This window comes from Colobus angolensis, unplaced genomic scaffold, assembly GCF_000951035.1.
Source record: "Colobus angolensis palliatus isolate OR3802 unplaced genomic scaffold, Cang.pa_1.0 Scaffold389, whole genome shotgun sequence".
Lineage (NCBI taxonomy): Eukaryota > Metazoa > Chordata > Mammalia > Primates > Cercopithecidae > Colobus > Colobus angolensis.
In genome coordinates this window covers 1,109,114-1,136,746 of record NW_012117254.1, presented here as the reverse complement: position 1 = coordinate 1,136,746, position 27,633 = coordinate 1,109,114, and the positions used below count along the sequence as shown (strand labels likewise).

Below are 27,633 nucleotides of genomic sequence, written 5' to 3'. Positions count from 1 at the left end.
GTGACAAATGCGGGCACTGCTCTTTGGCAGGTGTGGCCGGCCCCAACGCAGAGCGGGGCAGGTGATGAGTGCAGTGGAGGCTGCCCCAGGTGCACCTTCCCAGCTGACAGGTGGAGGCCAGGAGACACACCCTGAGCCTCGTGATCACCGCCAGCTGCCAACCCAGTGGGCGCTGGATCGTTTCCTGCCTGTGGGTGGCTCTCTCTGTGCTCCCCAGGCACGACCACCAGTGGACAAGTGAGCCCTCACCACGGCACCTCAACTCTCCGCCAGCTCCCGCAACATCCAGCCTGGGGACACAGCGCCTGGCAGGTGGCATCCTCTCACACGCATCAGGGCAAGCTAAAGACAGTCCCAGTTATAGGCACGTCGTTGAGTGCCAGGGAAGCAGGAGGGAGAAGAGTGGCAAGGAAGCGCCAAGAGCAGGGGGCAAATGAGTAAGCATGAAGGCTGAAGCAAAAGGAAAGTGAGGAAGGCAAAGCAGCGTTACCTTGACCTTCTGCTGCATCTGAAGGCAAGACACAAAGCTTAGAACCCTGGAGTAAGAGGCCCCCGACAGCAAACATGCGGGCTTTCCACACTGAGGGCAAAGGCAAGGGAAGCCAAGGGTCCCCAGCAGTGGTGGGGACAGGCCTTCCTCGCAGCCACCTCCTGCTGTCTCCCCAGGGCTTCGTGTTCTGCACCCCTGCCCCTCAACGGCCATCTCCATGTGGCAGTCAGTGGCTGAGACTCAAGGGAAAGAGTGGGGACAGGAGGCCCAACTCCCAGCTTCTCAGTGTGCTCAGCCACTCCACAAACGTCTGCGGGACCCCTCCTGATTCTGGCCCGGGCCAGGTGCCAGGGACATGATGTACACGCAGCCCCACCACGGAATGGACGGTCCAGAGACTCCTGATCACTGAGGCGGCAAGGCGAGCTGGGAGTCGCAGACACAGGAACCAACCGGCCCGATCCCGCCCCATGAGCACCAGGTGAGGTCAGCAGGGGGCGCTGTGGGACCACAGGCTGGGAGAAGCTGCTCCAGGCCTGCTGGGCGAGAGGAGCTAGGTCAGGAGGGGGAACAGCGGAGGCCCGGGATGGAGAGCACATGGCGCCCTCGGGAAGTGAAAGGCCTATGGGAGGCCTATGGAGGCGAAAGGATGTGGTTGGGACCAAACCATGAAGGGCTTCCAATGCCAAACTCAGGGGCTCAGCCAGGACCTTGAGGGCAGCAGGAAGCATAAGGGGGATCCACGCATTTTAAAACAGGTCCCCCTGGAGGAGAGTGAGGTGTGGAGGAGACTGGACAGGCACAAAGGTCTATGGAACCTTCTGGATGGAAGATGAGGGGAAGACCTTGGCTCTGTCCTGGCAGGGGCCATGGCAATGGTGATAGGGAGGTGTGGCTCAAGAGGAGACCTACGCAGGTGGCACAAATCCCAGGACTGGGGGAATGCACTGACATGAGGTGGGGGGACAGGAGGACTCCCAGCCTCTAGCTTGGGGAGACAGCCACACAGAAGGTGCCATGGGAGAAGGAAGGTCGGAGGGGAAGGGCAGTGAAATCCAAGATGGACACACTGGGCGACGGGGTTCCTGGGAGCTGCCCCGCTTTGCCTGCTGATTCACTTTGCAAAACCTCACACTGGCCCGTTTTAGGAAATAAGCATGAAAATAACGTATTTTCCTTCCATTTTAATAAGACAGATACAATCAAGATGTTCACTTTGTGCTTTGGAAATCAACCTATTTTTCTCTGTTCCTACTGACACCTGAGCAGCCTCGAGCCAGCCTCTGACTTTTTAATTCCAGAGCAGGAAGGAAGTTGAGATACCCGTGATGGGGAAACTGAGGGCCCAGCAGGAGAGGGCCCAGGCCGGCCACCCTGTCTGCTCAGCCCAAGAACTCTCCCCATCCATGGCCCTGCCCTTGCCAGGCCGAGTTACAGGGCTGGCTTTTCACCCACGTGCAGAGCCCGGAAGAGAGAAAATGGCAGGTGGGTGGCAAGCACACGATGCCTGGGAAGCTGCTCTTACTAGGAACTACAGACCTGTAGTTTAAGTAGTTTCTTTTACCCAGCATGCTTTTTAAAGTCTCAAAGCCATCCTTTGGCCTGGCCATCTCACCCAGTTTTGTAATGGGCATGGATTTGAAAACTGTGGACTGTCGCATCTCACCATTAGGCTAATGATGCTATAGTGAAGGATGCCCCGCCCCATGCCAAAAAAGATCTGCGAGTCCTCATTCCTGGAACCTGTGAACGTGGCCTTATTTAGGAACAGGGTCTTTGCAGGTGTCATTAAGTTAAGGATGTTAAGATGAGGTCATTGTGGATTTAGGATATGAAGTGAGATTGGAGTGATACAGCCACAAGCCAGGGAACACCCGGAGTCCCCTGGACCTGGGAGAGAATCAACTTCTATTGTTTTGAGCCACTCGGTTTGTGACTCTTGTTCTGGCAGCCCCAGTGAACTCACAGCTTTGGCAAACTTCACCAGGGAGCCCTTCTGGCTCCCGGGGCATTAGCCTTTTTGTTCCAAGAGCTCACAACTACTTTGTGGCTACGAACCAAACCTCCCTGCCACCCCAACCACCTAGAAGGGGAAATCATCAGAAAATCAAGGCCAAAATGTATCTGACATGGTGTTTCCAGCCAAAAAAGCTCTCCAGCAAAGGGCCAAACAGGAGAAGGCCTCTAGCCAGCCGCCAGGACCTCCCCTGCCACTGTGGCCTCCACTTCGAGGGCATCTCTGGGTGTAGGATTTATTTTAATAATAAGTATTTGTTCAATGTCATTTTAGTTACCAACTAGGTTAATCAATCATACAGGAAAGATACTTTTCTCTCAGTCAGTTCTAACTTTTTCCTACAGGCCTGGTTTAATCCAAATCTGGGCTTTTATCTTTTCCCAAGAGACCATCTTGAGCACCTGGATGCTTATCCAAAGTCTTGACTCCTCTCCTGGCAAGCAGGATGCTCTCAGTTGTTCTCCCGAAGTGTCCCTGGCCAGGTCCTTGCTCCCTCCCCTGAGGGGAGACGAATATGGAGAGATCCCAGCCCAAAAAGCAGTTTCAAATGAGGATCCCTGACCACGGGGAAGGCCATGTGTCCCAGAATTCCCATCTCATTCCAATCCACCTGCCGGGGGGAGAGCCCACAGAGGACAGCCTTGGGGCCTCTTGGACAGAAACCCCCTGTATTAGGCGGCTTCTACTTTTTTGCCAAATGCAATAAGAACAAGGTCAGAGATCAAGGGCTGTGACTATGTACCTGGTTGCCCTGGGCTCCTTGTTCCAGGCACAGCCCAGGAGGCCGGTGCAAAACTGCCCCCGCCACACTAAGTGCAACTCGATCCTCTCGCCCAGTGTCTCCTTCTAAATATCAGTGTCCACTCATTTAGAAGGCTGGATTCCCATCTTTTTCACCAGTTAGAGGATTCCTTGACTTTTGATTTGAGGGAAAGGGATAACTCTAAAAACCATCCAGTCCCCAGCCCTGGACTCTGTCTGACCCATTCCCTGCTCACGCCACTCTACAGTCAAGCTTCCTGATCCACGGTGCGTCAGTGGGATCTCAAGCAGGGTGGCCATGAACAGGTTTGCAGGCTGTGCACTGACATGTCAATGTGCTCCTACAGTACTGCTGTGCATGCTGTGTGTGTCGCCCTGGTCAAGAATGTTCTACAAGAGTGAAGTAAATAAATACGACGGTCAGATGAATAAGCAGTTGGAGACTTCAGCAAAGCATCTTGGGACCCAGGTTAGTTTTCTGGGAAGCTCAGTTCAGGCTAGATTTAAGGGCAGAGGACCACAGCAAGGGTAGGGAAAGAGCCACGTGGGCTGTCTCTAAGCTTCCCATTGCATCAAAGGGGCCAAGGAGTGGGAAGAGACAAGCTACAGCTGAGTCACATTCTGTCGCTTGAACTGAAAATCTCCAGCCTTGAACTGGAGAGATGCTCCACTCAGCAAACAGTGACAGAGCATCAATCTGTGCTTATAAAAGGGATGAGCGAGGTCTTGTTGTTCCCGCAACAGCATCCCCACAGGGCTCGCTGATGTGGGGCGCCGATGGGTGAAGACAGGATTCCATTCGTAACTATTCCATTAATCCATGACTTGCAGACTCACAGCTATAGCATGAGATGAAAACTGTCTTTTAAAAACCTAGTAAAGGGTGGTGGGGGGAACCACGTCATTCTTTCTCTCACATTCCTACTTCTTTGGAGCAATTCATGATTCCATTTAGTTTAGTTTGTGGCTCGTGGGGGGGAAGAGCACCAGGCAGTGACTTCTCAGGATGTGACAGGGGCACTGCCTGTGCAATAAGGGCCGTGGTTTGCAAACCCCCAGGAACCGCTGCCCTCTGCTCCTGAGGGAGCCAGCAGCATGGGAGGGAGCTGCTGACGTAGGGCCTCCAAAGGCCCCCATCCCCTTGGCTGAGGTCTGAAGCTATGGGTGCAGTCCAGGGTCCCTCCCATTCTACGTGAAGGAAACATCACAATGGTCACTGAGCTCTGTCCCCACAGAAGCACCCCTGGGAGCTGGGGCCCTGGGAAGGTGAAGGTCATCAGAGCCAGCGCCATCTGCTCTTGCAGGCTGGTTTACACTTTAATTCAGCCTAGATCTGTCCCCAGGGATTTCCAAAACTGCAGCCTCCACCCCCGTCCCAGGAAGTCTGCTTGGGAGTGGGGCTCAGGCAGGCTGTGGAGGGATCTGGATCTGTCCTGGACCCTTTCCCTCCAAAGACCTTGCCAGCCGGTTCCCAGCCATGAGGGGGCGGCTGTACTTACGCTGAATGCTGAAGCAGAACTTCTTCTGCTGGTAGGAGATGTAGCTGGAGACGGCACCAATGAGGGCCATGGCCAGGGCGCTGGCCACCCCAGCAATGGTGCCGGTCTCTGCCACCATGCCTGTATGAAGAAGGGGGAGAAATGAGGACAGGTGAGGTCAGAGCCAAAGCACCCCAGGGAGCAGCCCGGGAGCCTGCTTCTCCTCTAGCACCAAACTAAGTTCATTCAGATGCCCACAACCCCCAAGCCAGCAGGAGAGGGCCACGCCACACAGATCCGACTAACGCATTACAAAGACATGATGCCTCTTGGATTTACCTAGGACTTCTCATTTTCTGTAAGGAAATGAGATTTGGATTTGCCTAGGACTTCTCATTTTCTGTAAGGACTTGACTTTTGAGGAGCTTGAAAGGGAGACATGGAAATGGTGCAGTGCTTTCTGTGACTGAGGCCCTGCAGGCTTCCCACTGGGCTACTTCCCCCGGCACTCCAATCTTCATGTTTCATTCCTTCAAATGGCTACACCCCTCTATTGGCCTCACGATTATCTATTGGAAACGTTCAGGGGGATGGCCAAGTCTGAGACCAGAGTGGGCCAGCACTGTGTCTCCTCTTAGTTGCTATGAAATATCTGAGACAGGCCTCAATCAATTTAGAAAGTTTATTTTGCCAGGCCAGGCACGGTGGCTCACGCCTTTAATCCAGCACTTTGGGAGGCTGAGGCGGGCGGATCACGAGGTCAGGAGATCGAGACCATCCTGGCTAATATGGTGAAACTCCATCTCTACCAAAAAAAAAAAAAAAAATTAGGCAGGCATAGTGGTGGGCGCCTGGAGTCCCAGCTACTTGGGAGGCTGAGGCAGGAGAGTGGCGTGAACCCGGGAGGCAGAGCTTGCAGTGAGCTGAGATCATGCCACTGCACTCCAGCCTGGGCAACAGAGCGAGAAAAAAAAAAAGGACACTTTATTTTGCCAAGGTTAACGATGCACCCATGATACAGCCTCAGGAGGCCCTGACGACACGTGCCAAGGTGGCTGGGGCACAGCTGGTTTTATAAAACATTTAGGGAGACATGAGACATCAATCAATATGTGTAAGACGTACATTGGTTTGGTCCAGAAAGGCGGGACAACTCAAAGCAGGGGTGGAAGTGGGGTGCTTCCAGGTCATAGGGAGATAAGAGAAAGAGATAAAAGGTTGCATTCTTTTGAGTCCTTGACCAGCCTTTCACTGAATACACAATTTCATCTGGCTCAGTGAATCTGCATTTTTACATAAGCAATTGGGCAGAGGAAGCAATCAGATCTGCATTTGTCTCAGGGGAGCAGAGGGACGGCTGTCTCCCTCTGTAAAGATCAGCCAGGGTGAAATTCACAGAACTGTTTCAGGGTAAAGATATCGAGGCCCATAAGAAATTTCCCTGTAGGCAAATTGTGAGGGAGGTATGCAGCTTTTTCCATCTTTGTAGCTATCTTATTTAGGAATAGAATAGGAGGCACGTTTGCCTGATACAGTTTCCAGATGAACTTTTCCCTTGGCTTAGTGATTTTGGGGTCCTGAGATTCATTTTCCTTTCACATGGCCAACAGGAGCCTCAGGATTGAGAAACCTACCAGATCCAGGGTCGTCATTGCTGCCGTACCGGCCATCACCTGGAGAAAAGACAAAAGCACTTAGTGCCAGCGACCAGTCAGCCCAGGCTCGAGCTCAGGCCTCCGTGAGATGGATGGCAGTGCCAGCCCTTCCAATCCCACCTATGCGACAAGACCCCAACCAATGGATCACCCGTAGGCTTCTACTGGACTGCAGTGAGGCCTGCTTTCTTATGCCTACCACCTGCAAAGCCCAGGCCACCAGGTGGAACTTTTTATTATGAAAATGGCAGCCACCTTGCCCTGAGCAGGCCTTGCATGCCGGACTCTTTAGGCACAGGATTCTATTTCACCTCTTTGCCACCAGTGGTGCAGCTGCACATAGTGGCCTCACCATAAGTCGGGGCGTGGGGTGCTGTGCCGCGAGAGCCTGACGCTGAATGCCACCACCACGGGTCTCTGACGTAGCCACTGCCTCAACTACAGCTGAAATCGCTCTTGGAACATAAACAAATGTAGGCTCACAATCCCTTATCCACTATTTTGAAATTCAAAAGGATCTGAAGTATCACAGAGATGGAGAACAGATGAATGCTGGCAGGGGCTGGTGAGAGCTGGGAGGGAGGGAGTTAGCTATGATTATAAATGAGCAACAGGAAGCAACCTTGTGGTGACAGACTGTTCTGTATATTGACTATGGTGGTGGTCACGCAAATCACACACGATAGAACTGCAGAGAGTTAAATGCACACACGCACACACACACGTGCACAACCCTTCCCCAGACAGCTACTCCCTGAGAAGCCACTGGTGCCATTTCAGTACCTTAATTAGCGTTGAGTTCACCGTTCATCCCACCCTCTTCTCAGGGCCGAATGCTCATTAATGGAGGGAGACTGTGTTCCCAGAGCCCGGGGTTCTCCGGGGAAACCGCCCTGGGATAGTGAAGGCAAATGAGCTCCAACGTTTCCTTCACCAATCAGAGTCAGGAGGAATGGAGGTTCATGGATTGTAAAAATGTACCACTCTGTCAGGGTTGGGGGGGGTGCGGTATTGATAGCTGGGGAGGCTGTGCACACGTGGGGGATAGGGGAATATGAGAACTCTCTGTACCTTCCTCTCTATTTTTCTGTGAAACTGAAACTGCTCTAAAAAATAAAGCCCATTAAAAGAAAAGATTCTTGGGGAAAAATGAGGTTTGTTATGTTCCCACCTAAGGCTGCATCCTTGAGCTCCATGTATTGTATAAAGATCTCTGATTGGATATGAATGGTTATTAACAAAGCATTAAAAAAACAAAAACAAAAAAATCAACACACACAATCATTGCTGTTGGAGAAAGCATAACAAACAGGAAGATGGAGGTCACTGTGTGCAGCCAGATCAACAGAGAGGTCCCCTCCGCTGTGCTGGAGGTGGCTGTTGTGATGGCATCCTCTGCTCATGTGTTCATGTCACTAGACTTCTATTTTTCTGGACTCTGAGTTATTCAACCTATTCTTTCACCTCAAGGCAGAAGGAAACAGTGTTCTCAGGTCTCCTTTCCCTTAGGAGTACTTGGCCACAAGGATTCCCAGCAACTTAAACATCGCGAGACTGCTGAGCAACAGGCTGTGATAAGAAACATAAACACGTCGAACCCCTTCCTAATTTCCCCCCAGGGGCAAATGGAGAGAAGGGTGACTCTCCCAGCCTTTCAAAAAGACTCAAAGCTCAATAGTCCACAGCTCCAGCAGTTCCTAACTATCTGACCATTTGTGATTGTAGGAGGTCTTATCCTAAGAAGATGACAAAAATGTGCTTCTCTTCCTCCTCAAAAAAAGTGATCCCATCCTGTGGGCAAGTCTTCTCAGATGGGCATGTGAACGGAAACTACTGTGAGGCGAAGAAACATCTGGAAGAAAAAACGGCCAGTCATCTTAGATCCTTCTTTCCTTTCTCACTACTGAGCCTGAAGTCAATCACACAAGCCACTGGAGCTAGAAAAGCCGAGGTCATGGCTCTGAGCCATGTTGGGCTACTGAGCTCTGCTTACTTCCTCTAGGCACAGACTGAACCCAGTTACTCTACAAAATGCACACTGTGCAAAAGATGGTGTTGGTGATGAGTCACGGGCATAACATTAAATTTTTTTTTTTTTTTTTTTTTGAGGCGGAGTCTCGCTCTGTCGCCCGGACTGGAGTGCAGTGGCCGGATCTCAGCTCACTGCAAGCTCCGCCTCCCGGGTTTACGCCATTCTCCTGCCTCAGCCTCCGGAGTAGCTGGGACTACAGGCGCCCGCCACCTCGCCCGGCTAGTTTTTGTATTTTTAGTAGAGACGGGGTTTCACCGTGTTAGCCAGGATGGTCTCGATCTCCTGACCTCGTGATCCACCCGTCTCGGCCTCCCAAAGTGCTGGGATTACAGGCTTGAGCCACCGCGCCCGGCCCATAACATTAAATTATCCAACCCAATGCCATCCATGAAGATCAGTTCCCAGTAAAGATAACGTGGATGAAGGCATAAAGCACTATAGAAAAATTTAGAGGTAAGGAATTCCTATTATCTTGGGGTAAAAATGATTTCTAAATATGATCCTAAAGCCGGAAACTCAAAACGGAAAAGATCAGATCAGAAGTAAAAACTTCAGTACTAAAAGTGCAAGCAACAAAAGTAAAACTAAATTGGGCTTTGTCAAAATTAAAAACCTGTGTGCTTCAAAGGACATCAAGAAAGTAGAATGACAACCCACAGAATAGGAGAAAATATTTGCAAAATACATATCTGATAAGGAGCTGGTATTGAGAATATATAAAGAACCCCTTCAGCTCAATAATAAAAAGGCAAATCATTCAATCTAAAAATGGGCAAAGGAAGTGAATAGATGTTTCTCCAAAGAGACATACAAATGGCCAATAAACACATGAAAAGACGCTCAACACTGCTGGTCATTCGGGAAATGCAAACCCAAACCATAATGAGACACCATCTCATATCCACTAGGATAACTGTAATCCAAAAAAGGAAAAAGGAAAGAAGACAAGGGGAAGGGAGAGAGGGGAAGAAAGGAAGGAGTGTTGGTAAGGATGTGAAGAAATTGGAACCCCTGAACATTGCTAGCAGGCATGTAAAATGGTACAGCTGCTATGGACAACAGTTTGGTTGCTCCTTAAGAAGTTAAACATGGAGTTACAGCATGACCTAACAATTCCACTTCTAGGTATATACCCAACATAACTGAAAACATATGTCCACATAAACATTTGCACACACATGTTCATCGCAGTATTCATAAAAGCTATAAACAACCCAAAGGTTCATCAACTGATGAATGAATAAATAAAATGTTTATGGAATATATAAGGGCTTCCTAATCTCTAATGTAAAAGGAGTCCTTAAAATATATGAGAAAATATGCAGAAATATGCAGAAATGAGAAAATATGCAGACCCCAGTAAAAAAAAAAAAAATGGGCAAAGGACACAAACAGGCAATTCACAAAATATTTTAAGAGTGTCTAATAAGATATTGAAAAAGTGTTTCACCTCCTTTTAGATTCAAAGAAATGCATATTTAAACAGGATAGCATTTTGCTCTGAACAAATCTGCAAAGATAACAAAATTATAATGCCCAGTGGAGGTGATAATTTGAGAAAACAGGCACCTGTTTACTTACTAGTGGTGGAAATGGAGGTTGGCACAACCTTAATGGAATACCATTCAGCAGTACCACTCAAAGCGTCACATCTTTAGAAGTGTCTGCTTTCTGTGACCCAGCCATTTGACTTCTAGGAAGTCATCTGACAGAAACAATTAGGGTTGTGCACATTTGGCTAGACAATGTTCATCACAGCACTGTGTAGAGTAGCAAAAAGCTGGGGGGAATCTCTGTACAAAAATAGGGTCCTGGTTAAATAAATTATGGTATATCATAATATAATGTAACCATTGATATAATATTTTAGAATACCCTTTAATGACAGAGAATGATATTCAGTGTATTATTGAATTTAAAAAATGGTTTCAGGATAGCATGATCCCATTTTATTTAAAAAAAAAATCACAAATATTTACAAACATACGCTTATGCATAGAAAAAGTATTCCAAGCATGCAGTCAGAAATATTACTAGTGATTGATTCTTCCTGGATCATGAAACAACAAGTGCTTTTCATGTAAATTTTAAGAAGTTTTAACTCTGCAAGCCCCATGCAAATCTATCTACCCCTCTTTCCCATAACTGGAGAGAGAACTCCAAGAGGCTATTTCACAGGTCACTGGCAGACTCTTCAGGTTCAGTATGTTTTGTATTCCCACCTGCCTTCTGAGTTCACAGTTATATGCCAAAGGGACTACAGAAGCTTTCTAGTGCACCAGAAACCTCCCTGCACAGTGCATCACATGCTGCAATTTGCTTTGAGTATAGATACCTATGCATATAGGTAGCTGTATGGACTGCCATAATTCTAGGGACTGCTGCCGCTGCTATAGCCACACCATAGCAATAGGGAACGTCACTGTAGCAATAGTGACCACCGCCATAGCAGGTCTCATAGCTACAGGAACCTCTCTAGCTATAGCAACCACCACAGCTACAGAGGCCCTGTAGAAAGGAGGCATGACCTCAGTGAGAAAGTTATGAATAAGCCCTGCAATCAATGAAAGTGTCAGACCCTCGGCATCTCAGAGACAAAAGACACTGCCATACACATACATGGCAGCCTTGATTCCTACACAGCCATACATCTGCAGGAGGCGGGGATAAACCACATGGAGCTGCTCTTCTCTGACAGCAGCACAACCTGGGCTCACGGTGAGTGCCTGACTCACGTGGTTGCCAAGGGCATGGAGAGTAACGTAATGGTAGGAAGATTATAACTGCTAGGGGGAGATGTTCAAGTATTTAAAGACATCTATAAGTGTTCTAGACTCTTCTAATAGACACAGCAAGGGCTTTTAGATATTTTAGAAATGTATTTTCATTGTCTAAAAAAATGGCCAAAGTACAAAATAAAAACAACTTTTTAAAAAATGAATAAACAAAGAGAAGAAAAAACTTGCTTCAAATGCCCCATCGTTACCAAGTCAAAGTGAACTGAAAAATCTACCAAAACATGGCTGCCTATGCTAGCCACTGGGAAGGGTACTCCTCACTGTTTCAGAAAGTCTCCAAGGCCCAGATTTTATCCATCCCCCACCACAGGGATGAGAATGCCCTCCCTCTAGGTAATACAATGGGTATCCCCTTTCAATCTGATACAGACCCTTAAAACCCTCCTTGTCTTATGTCAGGCTCCCGAGATACCAGCAAGGTGGTCATCTGGGAGAAAAGCCATGTTCACGCCGTGTTCCCAGATATGTGTTTGGGGAAGGGGAGTCTGAGGGAGCAAGTGGGTCTCTTCACATCATAGAACACCAGAGCCGGGGAGCTGTTCCTCCCATCTGAAACATCCTGTTTCTTTACATATTATGAAAGCTGAAATGAATGTGGAAATAGGTCCAAAGAAGAGAACTCTCAGGTATCTCTTCTTAGAACTAATCCCATCACAAAGACCCCACCTTCAAGACTTCATGTAACCCAAAGGCCCCACCCTCCAAATACATCCTATTGGGGGTTAGGGTTTCAACACATGAATTTTCAGGAGACACAAACATTTAGTCCATAACAGAAAGGGATCATGAGAGGGCCCAGATACTTGAAGACAATGACTGTAAACACAGTGAAAATGGAAGAGAAATGTTTTCTTCAAAAACCCAAGAGGGTCAATGGATAGACAAAATGTGGTCTAGCCACACAATGGAACATTCAGCCATAAAAAGGAAGGACATGCTGGTGCGTGCTACAACATAGATAAACTTTGACACTGCTGAACAATGAGAACACATGGGCACAGGGAGGGGAACATCACACACCGGGGCCTGTCAGGGGGTGGGGGGCTAGGGAGGGATAGCATTAGGAGAAATACCTAATGTAGATGACGGGTTGATGGGTGCAGCAAACTACCACGGCACGTGTATACCTATGTAACAAACCTGCACGTTCTGCACATGTATCCCAGAACTTAAAGTATGAAAAACAAACAAAAAAACGGGGATCAACAGGCTACACTTGGAGGGAACTAATACTCAAAGTTACAGTCAACCAACTGACCATAGTCAGCACCGTCCCCTCTAACCCTGTGAACTCTAAGTGAGGGTGTTCACACTTCACACTTGGGGACCTCTCCAGATAGCCTGTGTATGCAACCCAGACACATCGGTGACAGAATGTCTGTATCTCTTTAGAAAGAGGGGTTTTTAGTCTTGCCTCAGTGTTTAAGAACTGCATGCTCTGGCCTTAAAGAAATGCCATCCTGGGGTTAAAAATGTGCCCAATTTGATTCTAACATTTTCAAAATAATTTTCTTCTGATTAAGAAAAATGAGGCAGTGTTTCAGCCCTGTGACCCCACAGTAGTTATGAACAAGCAGTGTATAGCTGAGTGAGCCCAGCACATGGGCTGCCAAATCCAGGAGGTGGTGATCCAAAGAAAGGAATCAGTACAGTAAAATGCTGGGTGCTGCAAAGCAAGTTTCACCTTTAGACCCCGAAGGAGAAGTTCAGGTAGTGCTCCTCTCTTTATGGTGTTCTCTGCAATGCATGGAGGGTTTGCACTTGGAGCAGACACAAGGCTCACCGTGAAGACATCCATTTCGTACCACCCAAGGCTCCAAGTAGTACCTCTTGAAAGAGCTATCAGTAAAACTCTAGCTTTGAGCAGACTCAGAAGCTTGGGAAAGGTCTACAGATAACGAAGGAGAGGGTAAAACACCGAGCCAGAGCAATGGAGCAGACACTGCCCAGAGGACCCTTAAGGAACACAGAAGGAAGACTCTCCTTCTGGGGATAGGGAGAAAGGAAAGCAGCAAATGGCCTCTTTCCCCAGCCAGCAGGGCCCTTGTCCCCATTTGGTTCCTTGTGTTAATTTATCAAGAGTTTTCTGACCAACAGGCCAGTGAAGGTGATCTGGGAATGTTAATAACACCCCTCCCAGCTCCTCCTCCCCTCCAGGTTCTTTACCAACTGAGAACAGATGCAAGGAGCCAGAGAAAGATCAAAGGTAAGGCATCTGCTTGATGAAGAGGCTAAAGTACAGCAGCACCCTCAAGAGCAGGGCTTCTGTGTACTAGTTAGAGGACATGGCCTGAGGCCACACGGAAGCTACCTGTTACTTCTCTCCCCTCTCCCTTCTCACGAAAATCATCCCAGAGCTCATGTGAGGGAAAACTGGGCTTATAGAGCAGACACAGGGCTCACCTACTATCAGAGTGCACACTTCCCTAGCTAGCAACACGGTGGGCCCTGGCTCTCGCGCTCCTTTGGGGTTCCAGAAGAAAGCAGCAGGTCATGCCACGATCCCACCAGTAATGTGGCCCGGAGGATCAGCAGGCTCACCCTGGCTTCGCCAATCAAAAGTATCACTCTAGCCTTCACAGGGAGGTGTGACAGGGAAGGCAGAAAGCAAAGCTGAGTGTTTGCTCCGCAGTCCTCATGCCAGCAAACTTGCATGGAGGTGTCAGGGATACACAGGAAGCCCAGTCTAGCAGAAGCTAAAAAGATAAACACCACCCGCTGTGGTTGAGAATGACATGTGCTATCCTGTACCAGCGGAATGACAGAAGCTCTAGGAGAGCCCAGGGGCAGGAGAGGAAGCTGTGCTGCAGAGCCGAGAGTGGGCAGGGAGACGGGACCACAGACGCGGGCAGCCTCCTGAGAGGAGGGGATCTCCAGCGATGGGTAACTTATTAGCACTTGCTCGAGGATGAGTAGGAATTCACATGGTGGAAGGCAGGCAGTTTCGACCGAGGAACGTCACGTGCAGGCACTGGCATATGTACCTAGTGGCCTTTCTCCATGTTTGGAGATGACAGGAACCTGGTGGTCTAGGGCAGAAAGAACATGTCAGCAGACTAAGGGGCTTGAACTTATCTTGTAAGCAGTGGGGAACCACTAAAGAGGCTTTTGTTGTTGTTCCTGCTTCTTTAATTTTTTTCACCAACATCTAATTAAGAAAAATTTCAAACATACAAAAAAATTTAAAACTTCGTGCAGTGAACATCCACATTCCCAGCACGTAGACTTGTAATTAACATTTTGCATCACTCAGTTTATCTTGTCTGCCATCCCTCTTGTCCATCGATCTTACTTTTGTGACACATTTCAAGGTTACAGACATCAGTATACCTCAACCTATCGTTACCTAGCATTTTACATTCGCTTATGATTCCTTTTTTAAGGTAAAATGTACATATAGTGAAACACATAATTCTTCCACGTACCAGTGGATAACTTTTGACAGATGCACACAACTATGAAACCAAGACCCCTATTCAAGACACAGAGCAGAACCATCACCCCAGAAAGTGATGCCCAATTGATCTTATTCACACACCTAACTCCCACAGCCACAGGTCTCATTTCTATCATTATAGCTTACTTTTGTCTGTAGTGGAAGTTCATATAATTGGGCTCATATAATATGTACTCTTTTTTCACTGGCCTCTTTTACTCAGCATGTTGTTTTTGACATTTATCCATGCTGTCGTATCAGTAGCTCTTCCCATTGTATAAATATATAAACATATCACGGTTTCTCGATCAATTCTCCTATTGATACCTGGGTGTCTCCAGGTTTTGTTTTTGTTTTTTGCTATGGTAGATCAAGCAATGAGCATTCTTTTATAAGTCTTTTTTCCGTTGTTGTTGGAAGGGGGCAGAACATAGCTCCCATTTCTCTTGAATAGGGAATGAAATTGCTGGGTCACTAGGTGGGTCTATGGTAGTTTTAGAAGAAACTTTACATCCCTACCAACGATGTATGAGAATTGCAGTCACTCCACATCTTCATCAACATTTGATACTACCTTTAAAATTTTAATTATTCTGGAGGATGTGTTGTGGTATCTCATTGTGGTTTAATTTGTATTTTCCCAAAGAATAATGATTTTGTTTTTTTGTTTGTTTGTTTGCTTGTTTTTAGTTTTAGGTTCAGGGATACATGTGCAGGTTTGCTATACAGGTAAATTGTGTGTCATGGGGGTTTGTTGTACAGATTATTTCATCACCCAGGTATTAAGCCTAGTATTCATTAGTTATTTTTCCTGATCCTCTCCCTCCTCCCACCCTCCACCCCCTGATAGGCCCCAGTGTGTGTTGTTCCCCTCTGTGTCTATGTGTTCTCATCATTGAGCTCCCACTTATAAGTGAGAACATGTGGTATCTGATTTTCTGTTCCTGAGTTAGTTTGCTTAGGATAATGGCCTCCAGCTCCATCTATGTTGTTACATAGGACATGATCTCATTTTTTTATGGCTGTGTAGTATTTCATGGTGTATATGTACCACATTTTCTTCCTCCAGTCCTCCGTTGATGGGCACTTAGGTTGATTCTGTGTCTTTGCTACTGTGAGTAGTGCTGCAGTGAACATACACATGCATTTGTCTTTACGATACGGCAATTTATGTTTGGGTATATACTAAATAATGGGATTGCTGGGTCAAACAGTAATTCTGTTTTAAGTTCTTTGAGAAATCACCAAACTTTTTTCAACACTGGCTGAACTGATTTACATTCCCACCAGTAGTGCATAAGTGTTCCCCTTTCTCCACAACCTTACCAGCATTTGTTATTTTTTGACTTTTTGATAACAGCCATTCTGACTGGTGTGAGAAGGTATCTCATTGTGGTTTTGATTTGCATTTCTCTAATGATTGGTGACGTTAAGCTTTTTTTCATACGCTTGCTGGCCGCATGTATGTCTTCTTTTCAGAAATGTCTGTTCATGTCTTTTGCCCACTGTTTAATGGGATGGTTTGTTCCTGGCTAGTAAATTTGTTTAAGTTCCTTATAGATTCTGGATATTAGACCTTTGTTGGATGCATAGTTTGGAAACATTTTCTCACATTCTATAGGTTGTCTGTTTACTCTGTTGAAAGTTTCTTTTGCTGTGCAGAAGCTCTTTAGTTTGATTAGGTCTCATGTGTCAATTTTTGGTTTTGTTGCAATTGCTTTTGGCATCTTTGTCATGAAGATTTTGTCAGGTCCTATGTCCAGAATAGTACTGCCTAACTTGTCTTCAGGGTTTTCATAGATTTGGGTTTTACATTTAAGTCTTTAATCCATCTTGAGTTGATTCTTGTATACAGCAAAAAGGTAGGGGTACAGCTTCAATCTTCTGCATATGGCCAGCCAGTTATCCCAGCACCATTTATTGAATAAAGAGTCCTAACCAACCCAAATGTCCATCAATGATAGACTGGATTAAGAAAATGTGGCACATATACACCGTGGAATACTATACAGCCAGAAAAAAGGATGAGTTAATGTCCTTTGTAGCAACATGGATAAAGCTGGAAACCATCATTCTCAGCAAACTATCACAAGGACAGAAAACCAAACACCGCATGTTCTCACTCATAGGTGGGAATTGAACAATGAGATCACTTGGACACAGGGTGGGGAACACCACACACTGGGGCCTGTTGTAGGGTGGGAGGAGGAGGGAGGGATAGCACTAGGAGATATACCTAAAGTAAATGATGAGTTAACGGGTGCAGCACACCGACATGGCACATGTATGCGAATGTAACAAACCTGCACGTTGTGCACATGTACCCTAGAACTTGAAGTATAATAATAATTTTTTAAAAAAAGAGTCCTTTCCCCACTGCTTGTTTTGTCAATTTTGTTGAAGATCAGATGGTTGTAGGTCTGTGGCGTTTCGTGTATGTTCTCTGCTCTGTTCCACTGGTCTATGTGTCTGTTTTTGTACCAGTACCATGCTGTTTTGGTTACTGTAGCAGGACACAATACAAAAAGAAAACGTCAGGTCAATATCATTGATGAACATAGATGCAAAAATCCTCAACAAAATACCAGCAAATGGAATCCAGCAGCACATCAAAAAGCTAATCCAACACGATCAAGTAGGCTTTATCCCTGGGATGCAAGATCGGTTCAACATACATAAATTATTTTGAACATCATGTAACTTCCTTTGTGATGTGTCTGTTCAAATCCTATGCTCATTTTTTAATTGGACTGTGTCTTTTCATTGTTACACAGGATTTTTTCAACAGAGGAACGGCAGGGTCAGATTCATGTTCTTGATGGTTCTCTCTTGCAGCTGCAAGGAGGACAAACTGGAGCAAAGATACCAGTGAAGAGGTTAAGGTCACCACTCTTAACCACTTAGCTGGTCATCCCAAGGGAGGGTGAAGATGGCCTGGGCTTGAGGGGAGATAAAGAGAAAGAATAATCTAGATTTACAAGATACCAGGGGAAAGACTTCTGACATGAGACAGTGAGGAGATCAACAAATCCTCTCTTCAAAATGCAACTATAAACCTGGACAAAAAGTTAGTCATTTCAGGGAAGTAATTTGATTTCAGTAAAAACAGGTTGAGTCCGTGGCATTTTTACCCAAGGCTGCTCTCATTTTTCCCTTCCCCAAGCCTGTCGGCAGATTGTTCAGCCAGAGCAAACACCAGCAGTAGTATATGACTGCTAGGTCATATGGCAAGTCTATGTTGAACTTACAAGAAACTGTCAAGCTCTCTTCCAAAGTGGCAGTACCATTTTGCATTCTCACAAACAATGAATGAGCATTCTTGTTGCTCTGCATCCTCATCAGCAATTGATATTATCAGCTTTTTGGATTTTAGACATTCTAATGGGTGTGTAGTGGTATCTTGTTTTCATTTGTATTTCCCTAGTGAGAAATGACATTGAATATGTTATTTTCCTATTTTATATTCTTCTTTGGTGAAGTCTGTTCATATTTTTTGCCCATTTAAAAATTGGGGTTGAGTTCTTACTGTTGACTTTTATGAATTTATTTATTTATTTATTTTTTGAGACGGAGTCTCACTCTGTCACCCAGGCTGGAGTGCAATGGCGTGATCTCAGCTCACTGTAACCTCCACCTCCCAGGTTCAAGCGATTCTCCTGCCTCAGCCTCCCGAGTAGCTGGGACTACAGGTGCCCGCCACCACGCCCGGTTAATTTTTTGTATTTTTAGTAAAGATGGGGTTTCACCGTGTTAGCCAGGATGGTCTCGATTTCCTGACCTCGTGATCTGCCTGCATCAGCCTCCCGAAGTGCTGGGATTACAGGCCTGAGCCACTGCACCTGGCCTATGAATTCTTTATATCATCTGAATACAAGTCCTTTATCAGGTATATGATTTTCCAAATAGTTTCTCCAAATCTGTGGCTTGTCTTTTTCTTTTCTTCATAGTGTTGTTCATAGAACAAAAGTATAAAGTATTATGTGTATGTCTACACAGAAACCTGTATGTAATGTTTAAAACTGTTGGCCGGACGTGGTGGCTCACGCCTGTAATCCCAGCACTTTGGGAGGCCAAGGCGGGCAGATCATGAGGTCAGGAGATTGAGACCATCCTGGGTAACATGGTGAAACCCCGTCTCTACTAAAAATACAAAAAACAAATTAGCCAGGCGCGGTGGCGGGTGCCTGTAGTCCCAGCTATTAGGCAGGCTGAGGCAGGAGAATGGCGTGAACCTGGGAGGCGGAGCTTGCAGTGAGCCGAGATCACACCACTGCACTCCAGCCCGGGCGACTGAGCGAGACTCTGTCTCAAAAAAAAAAGTTTATAGCTGGGCGCAGTGGCTCACACCTGTATAACAGCATATTGGGAGGCCAAGGCAGGAGAATCACCTGAGCCCAGGAGCTCAAGACCACCCTGGGCAACATAGCAAGATCCCAACCCTACAAAAATTTTAAAAGGTAGTCAAGTATGGTGGTGTGTATCTGTGGTCCCAGATACTCAGGAGGCTGAGGTGGAAGGATTGCTTGAGATCAGGAGGTCAATGCTTCAGTGAACTGTGTTTGCATTATTGCACTCCAGGCTGGGCAACAGAGTGAGATCCTATCTCAAAAAAAAATGTTTATGGCAGCTTTATTCATATTCACCCCAGACTGGAAGCAACCAAGATGTCCTTCAGCAGGTGAATGGATAAACAAAGTGGTACATCCATACAATGGGATATTGTTCAATGCTAAAAAGAACAAACTGCCAAGCTATGAAAAAACACGAAAGAACTTTAAATGCATATTGCTAAGCGAAAGAAGCTAGTCTGAAAAGCCTATATATTGTATGGGTCCAATTATATGGCATCCTGGATAAGGTAAAACTATAGAGAAATAAACAAATAAGTGGTTGCACTAATAGAAAATAGATTAGGGTTGAGGGAAGGCGGAGTGGCTGACTATCAAGGGCATATACAGAAGTTCTTGTATGGTGACGAAACTGTTCTGTGTGGTACTTGGGGGGTGGACATGTGACTCTATGCATTTGCCAAAACCCATAGAACTATATGTTACAAAGAGTGAACTTTAATGCCTACAAGCAAAAGAACAAAACATCAACCAGGTGGGTGGGGGACTCCCAGGATGGAAAGGAGACTATGACAAATGAATCTAACTCCATTATAAATGGGTGGCATAACTGTACTGAATGGATGAGGAAGGTAAAGGAATCGACCTAAGTAACTTTGAAAAACAGTATTTTGACTGGAAACTGTAAGGTAAAGACAAAAGAAACGGAACATAAACACTGGACTCTAGTTGGTAAAGTTGTTTCTCCTGGGGTTATGAGTTAGCAATTCTGATGCTCTATATGTGTATACCTGAATTGAGTAAGATAGTAAATAGATGACATGTAGTAGCAGCTAGGTGTCTCACTGTCAGAGAGGAAAGTTATAGGTAAGCAAGAAAGGAAGATCAAAATAATCCTTCTGGCACTGAATTACAGTTGGAGATATAAATATGAAGTCATGTTTAGGTTATATACCTGCTGATGGTTAAAAGAAATTATTTGGATATGTGTGTATATATGGTGTTATGTATTGAACATTTGTATCCCTTCTCAAGGTCATATTTCGTTGAAGTCCTAACCTCCAATGTGATGATATTAGGAGGTGGGGTCTTTGGGAGTTAATTAGGTCATGAAGGCCAACCCCTCATGATAGGATTAGGACCCTTATAAGAAGAGACACCAGAGCTTTCTCCCTACTCTGTCCTATCCACCAATCAGGGATACAACAAGAAGACAGCCATCTCCAAAACAGGATGCAGATCCTCACTAGATACTGGATCTATCAGTGACTTGATCTTGGACCTCCCAGCCTCTAGAACTGTGAGAAACAAATGTCTGTCGCTTAACTATCACCCAGTCTTGGTAATTTGTCATAACAGCCTGAAGTAAGACACATGGGTTAGTATATATACATATATTTCCTATTTCCTATCTCTGTCTGCTTAGACAGTCTAGAAGTAGTGATATACCACTAGGCAATGAATACTCAAATCTTGATTTCTAATGCCATTCTCTTCCCCAGTGAAAAACAATGACATATAGAATTGGACACCAAGGAAATAAATCCAAGAGGCAACAGTGTTCAGAAAGAAGCAGTGAATGAGACTCATGAATGAGACCAGTCAATGAGTGAGAAAGGGCCCAGGAAGATAGAATGTTAAGGAGAAGGTGATCATCAAAGTCAAATGCTACAGAGGCCACACAGGACAGAGGGCTGTGACCATCAGGAAACCATTGGGAACCATTGGGAACCTAGAGCTTGCATACTCTAGGGTATACATGGCAAGGGGGCCATGAGGAGTTGAAACATTGGCCTCAAATTTCTCAAAGTGCTATGGAAAGCAGTCTGTTGGTAGAAATGGGAGACAATCAGAGTCCTGCCCAGGCTGGGCAGGAAGGAAATAAGGGTGGAGGAGGAGGGCTTATAGGCCATCACCTTCTTAGAGAAAGGCAATAGGACCTGTTGATAAAAGACTGTCATCGTCACGTACAGGCAAAATGTGGGGCTTCTACAGGGTCAGTAAGAGGTCTTCTTGAGAAAAAAGTCCATAACAAATAATGTATTATTTTGAAAATATACTCTAAAAGTATAGCTGAATCTATGTGCCTAAGACCCAAGCCTGAAAAATGCATTAATTAGGATTCTTTTTATGCTGAAGATCATAATTTATTGAAATGTGATATTTTACCTTTGCTCACAGCATTAGCATATTTCTGTGTAAAGGACAGTATCTGAGAATTCCATGGTGTGCTTATCATAACCATGTTTCAGTTTCACACTTGTCCTTTTTTCCATGACTCCCTTTATCTTCTTTTCCTGACACCTATAATGGCAGAGGGTATAACTTAAGCTAACAATTGATTATTCTTTACAAGAGAAGTTCAAATATGAGCCTAATTAAAGAATTTCTGAACACTTCTTCCTTGCTAAAACATGCACTTTTAATAAGGAAAAGCCCCTGACATGCCATTCAGACTTTCATTCATGTGTGTGCTTACATGTGTGCCTACTGCTCTCATTTCACCATCTGGAAATACCACTTATCACCCAGGAGTAATTGGCCAATTTGCTGGATTTGCCCTTTAAATGTCCCATGTTCTCCTCACACCTGTGGGTTTCATTTAGAGGCTTTTTGTGCTTTTTAGTAGAGATGACTCTGTCTGGAAAGGTGTTTCGAAGGACAAATTTAACTATGGTATCCTTTAATCAGAAGAGAACACTATTCCCATATGAAAGGCACACCATTCTCGCAAGAAAAGAGAAAACACTAGTAACCACAGCCAAGACTGTGGGGAGTATATCAGAGTTACAACCAGATACACCCATAACTTGTCACACTTATAACCGGGTGTAACAGCAATTTGCCATTGTAACAGGTTACAACCAGAGTTACCACAACTTACCATCGTAACATGTTGCTATCACAACAGATTACAATCACAAGTTACAATCACAACAGGTTACAACCACAAGTTACAATCACTAGCTTGTCTTGCCACATCAACAAATCTGGCTAATATTCCCTTCATACTTCATACTTGATGTATACTATGATAAAAGGTTGAAATCTTTGGTCACTTGGGGAATTAACACGAGCTGGCCTTGGGGAGGACATGACTATCCTGGGGTAACATGAGGGAACTTCTTTGTGGTGATGGAACAGTTCTGCCTCCTAATTATGGTAATGGTTACTCAAATCTACACACATAACATTTTTATAGACCTACCCATACTCGCTCACACACGCACATCTGAATGCATGCAAAATCTGATGCAATCTCAACCAGGTCTATAGCTGATTTAACAGTACCGTACTAGTGTTGACTTCCTGGTTTTGACAATGACTAAGGTTATGTAAGGAGAAGCTAGGTGAAGTGTACACAGGAACTCTCTAGAACTATCTTTACAACTTCTTGTGAGAACCATTTCAAAATAAAAAGGTATTTTAAAAGATATCTGACTTGCTATGGGTCTCTTAAAAAAAAAGCTTGTCATGATGAGTTTGCTCCTCCCATCCCAAGAGTGAGTGAGTCTCTCGAGGTTGAGAGGGCTGTTTTCAGAGTCCAGTGGCCCCCAGTTATTGTCATTGGTGGTGTTGCCTCGGCAAATAGGCTTCAGCCAGCATGAAACTTGAACCTATCAGCACTGCTGCTTAAGGAACATCAGGGGAAATGTGGGGCTTTTCCAAGATGGCTTATAAATCCCCCCCCTTGAACTGCATCACTCACATCATTCTGAATGAACCCCAATTGGCAGGCTGGGATGTCTGGGAACTACCACTCATTTCCCAGAGGCTCAATTAATCTGGTTGCTGCATAATCACCTTTTTCACCAGAATAAGGGTTGTGTTGGCACAAATCAATGCTCCTACCTTTACCCTTGTCAGGTTTGTATTCTCCGCCCCCTACTATGTCTTCAAGATCCTTGTCTGAAAAACCTGGAGAAAATAAAACATACATTTCAATGACAAGAAAAAAAATCAGCAACAAGAAACTTGTGTTAATGTTGCCCAGGATTCAGAAAATGATTGCCAGTTCCACTTAAGAATGCCCTTCATGAAATTCTAAGAGGCCCTCCCAGACCCCCTTCCACTGGTGTACATGTCCCGCATAATGTCCCACCACTCTGAGTATGAGTGGAACCATGGATAGGATGGCTACCACTCCCGTGATTAGATTAGATTACATGCCAAAGGTGAAGGGACTTTGCAGAGGTAATTAAGGTACCAAATCAATTTGACTTTGCATTAATCAAAAAAGAGATTATCCTAGATGGGCATGACTTAATCAGGTGATATCCTCAAAAGCAGGTTCAGGCCTTCTCTGAGCTCAGACATGAGAAGCAACAGAGTCAGTTGGTCTCTCCTCCTTTCTCCCCCTACCAACCCCTCTGTCAGTCATTCTCCTGCTGGTCTTAAAGCAGCAAGCAGTCATTATTTCTATAGCAGCAAGGGAATGCACTGTCAACAACCAATTGAGCTTGGAAGGGAACCCAACCTCAGACGAGACCGCAGCCCTCACCAACACCTTGACTGCAGCTATATGAGCTCCTAAGCAGAATACTCAGCTTAGCTGTTCCTCAACTCCGGACCAAAGGAAACAGTAAGATAATAAATGGGTGTTGTTTTAACTCAGAGTTTCTGATTTTTGTTATGCAGCAAGGAAACTGATACAAGGAAGCAGAAAATTTATGAACGAGTAAAAGATCCATTGAAAGGACAAGAGAGTCCCACGGAACCAAGTGTGGAGAGTGTACTGATAAGAGTTTCACACTCCACACTACGCTTAACCTGTAAGAAACAACTGCTTTTTTGGGGCCAAGTTTTGGTGTCCTATCCAACATTATCCACAAGGATCTGAAAAGTCTGTGAAAATATTCCTCCCTTTCCCCACTGAGTATGGGTGTGAGGCCAGATTTCCTTCACATACTTCAACCAAAACAACATCTCACCATGGTATAAAGTGCCTGTGAAAATCCAGCTGCTTCCATCCAGCCAGACATGAGAGAAATCTGCAAAAATGTAACATCATGTCGCTCTCCTCAATACAAGTTTTTGTCTTGCAAGCATAGTTATTTCTCATAAAAATGTTATTTATGTTAAATGTATGGGTTTAATGTTGCTCATTTTAGATTAATAAAGTCTTTCAGTTTTAAATTCTAAGATGATGAGTATTGATAAACGTGACCCACATAAGCAAAATCTCTTGAGATCTCAATGATTTCGGGAGGCCCGAGACCAAACAAGTTTGAGTACCACCATGATAGGGTTCTATAGTGGCTTGAAGTGCCTCCAGCTCTGCCAGGCCCAGGCTGGCTGTGTCTCTGTGGGATGATGTAATTAATGAGACAGAACCAGACCAGGTGGGACTTACCTCCTCCTCCAGCAATCGGTTTCCTGCGGCCATCATCTCGATCATTTCGATCATCCAAGGCATCAGCCAAGTCAAAATCATTTCCTTCATGGGATCCCAAAATAAAAGAAATACTCAATTAGTTCATCTATGGGTAGCTCATTTGGATCCTGTCTCAGAGGGAGCCCCATGGGATCCTTCCCTTACTGCTCTCCTCAGAGCGGCCTCCTTACCTAAAGTATTTGCTGGAGCTCTGGTGGTTACTGGCCTCTTGGTCGTGGTGGTTACCTGGTTCCATTTCTCTAAAAGGGGAAGAGAGGACAGTAAAGGGAGCACATTTAGGAACAAAATGTAGCAGCCATTCATGTCTCAGGGAAGTTACATCATGAATATTCTTGTCTTGGTCCTTGAGGCTCCTATAGCACCTCTAAAGAATCACTTTGAGATGGATGACAAAGAGATATAAAAGGCTTCAATGACGTGGGTTCTGTTCACTTTTCTTCAGGGGATGGGGGTTATGAGGCAGACATAGTCCCACATGTGGCCAGGTAAGTGGTAAAGCTGGGACTTGAGCCCGGATCTGCAGGAGACAACCACATGGACCGAGGAGTTCTAGAGTTTGAGCACAAGTGCTTGAGAGCTCCAAGCCTTGGTTCCACCACTGTCAACCTGGCACTTGAACTATAGCTAATCCTGCCCAGGGATGGACAGATTGAGGTTGCATTTCCAGTGAACTGTGTTAATAACTTATACACAGCAAGTGGTTACAACACACATATATATAATTTTATATAACTGTGGTTACTGTTATAAACATTAGGTCTCTGGGCTCAACCAGATTCCTTTCAAATATGGACTTCTTTCACACCAATTACACAGATGGCATTCATGCGTTTTCCAATTGATTCTTTTCTTGAACTTCAGAAGACTGTGCTGTAACTGTTCCCACTATTGAAGTTAATAGATGGAAAAGTCAAAGATAGTGCTATATACAGCAAGTACCTGGGAGAGAAACAGCAATGTATGTGGGGAAAAAAACCTAAATGAGTTTTACAGAGCAATAATGTGATATCCAGACTGCCTAGGGACATTTAAAATGTGTTGCCTATCATTTTTTGATAGACCTTCGGTGTTGTCTGTGGATCAAAGAAATGCAGGTCTGAATCTTCTGCAAAGAAAGTACAAAAACAATACAGTAAGTCAAGTCATGACCCAACAGTTCTCAGATGGAATAAAGAGGGATATTACAAAATGATAAAAGGACCAATCTACCAGGAAGACATAACCATCCTGAATGTGTGTGCACCTAACAATAGAGTGTCTAGACACATTAAGTAAAACCTGATAGAGCTAAAAGGAGAAATAAGCAAACGCACATTTATAGTTGGGGACTTCAACACTCCACTCTCAGCAATTGGTAGAACTACTAGACAGAAAATCTACAAGGATATTGAAGAAGTGAACAATAATCAACCAATGGGATTTAATCGGCACAACAGGACACACCAGCCAATCACAGCAGAGTAAACAATTATTTAAACCACTCACAGAATATTCGCCTGAGATCATATGATGAACCAGGAAATAAACTTCAACAAAGTTAAAAGTATTGAAATTATGCAGAGAGGTATCATTGATTATACTTAATTCAAATTAGAAACAGAGAAGAAACAATAGAAAACAAGAAAATCTCTAAACATTTGCATATTAAACAACATACTTCTAAATAAAACAAGGGTCAAAGAAAAAGTTTCAAAGGAAACTTTTAAAAATACATAGAACTGTGTGAAAATGAAAACACAACATAGCAAAATACATGGGATCTAAAGCAGTGCAGAGAGAAGTTTATAGTACTCAATGCATAAGTTAGATATCAAGAAAAGCCTCAAATCAATAATCTAAGTTACTAATTCGAGATGCTAGAAAAAGAAGCTAGCTAGATACTAGAAAAACAAAACCAAAGCAAGCAGATAGAAATAATAAACACAAGAGCAGAGATCCATGAAATTGAAAATAGGAATGCAATACTAAAAAAAAAAAAAAAATCAATAAAACCAAAAGCTTATTTATATAGTAAAAAGGGATAAACCTCTAGCCTTAGTAACAAACATAAAAGTTAAAAAAGATGATATGCCAATAAAAGGACTGAAATGGGACATTATAGATCTTGCAACCAGTAAAAGAATAATAATGGAATAATATGAACTTTTTTTCTTTTTTTTTTTTTGAGACGGAGTCACCCAGGCTGGAGTGCAGTGGCCGGATCTCAGCTCACTGCAAGCTCCGCCTCCCGGGTTCACACCATTCTCCTGCCTCAGCCTCCCGAGTAGCTGGGACTACAGGCGCCGGCCACCACGCCTGGCTACTTTTTGTATTTTTTAGTAGAGACGGGGTTTCACCGTGTTAGCCAGGATGGTCTCTATCTCCTGATCTCGTGATCTGCCCGTCTCGGCCTCCCAAAATGCTGGGATTACAGGCGTGAGCCACCGCGCCCGGCCTAATATGAACTTTTTTAGCTCACATATTTGACAACTTGGAAGAAACGGACCAATTTCTCAAAAAACACCAACTACCAAAATACAACCTAATCCTGTGTTCATGGATTAGAAGATGCTAAATTGTTAAAATGGCAATGCATACTATCTAAAGCAATCTACAGATCCAATGGAATCCCTACCAAAATCCCAATGACATTTGTTGCAGAAATAGACAAATTCATCCTAAAATTCACATGGAATTTCAAGGAACCTCAAACAGCCAAAACAATCTAGAAAAAGAACATAGAAGACTCACACTTCCTGATTTTCAAATTTACTACAAAACTACAAATATCACAACACGTGCGGTACTGACATCAAGAACAGACATACAAACCCATGAAATATAATAGGAAGCCCAGAAATAGGCCGGGTACAGTGGCTCACGCCTGTAATTGCAGCACTTTGGGAGGCTGAGGCAGGTAGACTGCTTGAGCCCAGGAGCTCAAGATCAGTCTGGCAACATTGTGAAATCTCATCTGTACAAAAAATACAAAAAATTAGCCAGGTGTGGTGGCATGCACCTGT

General features: G+C 44.8%; 1 protein-coding gene across 6 annotated transcripts in view; it reads right to left on the bottom strand.

The window, feature by feature from the left end:
* Positions 1-27,633, bottom strand: part of CD99L2 (CD99 molecule-like 2) — a 125,826-nt gene that overhangs the window by 4,999 nt on the left and 93,194 nt on the right. For 2 of the 6 annotated variants that reach the window (XM_011954653.1, XM_011954651.1), the window contains 6 exons: positions 24,802-24,870; positions 24,590-24,673; positions 23,089-23,154; positions 6,382-6,420; positions 4,769-4,888; positions 491-508 (listed from right to left, as the gene is read on the bottom strand). In XM_011954653.1, the coding sequence (XP_011810043.1) occupies positions 491-508; positions 4,769-4,888; positions 6,382-6,420; positions 23,089-23,154; positions 24,590-24,673; positions 24,802-24,870 (396 nt within the window). The remainder of the gene's footprint in view (positions 1-490; positions 509-4,768; positions 4,889-6,381; positions 6,421-23,088; positions 23,155-24,589; positions 24,674-24,801; positions 24,871-27,633) is intronic. The other 4 variants (XM_011954652.1, XM_011954654.1, XM_011954655.1 and 1 more) reach the window with 3 other exon arrangements.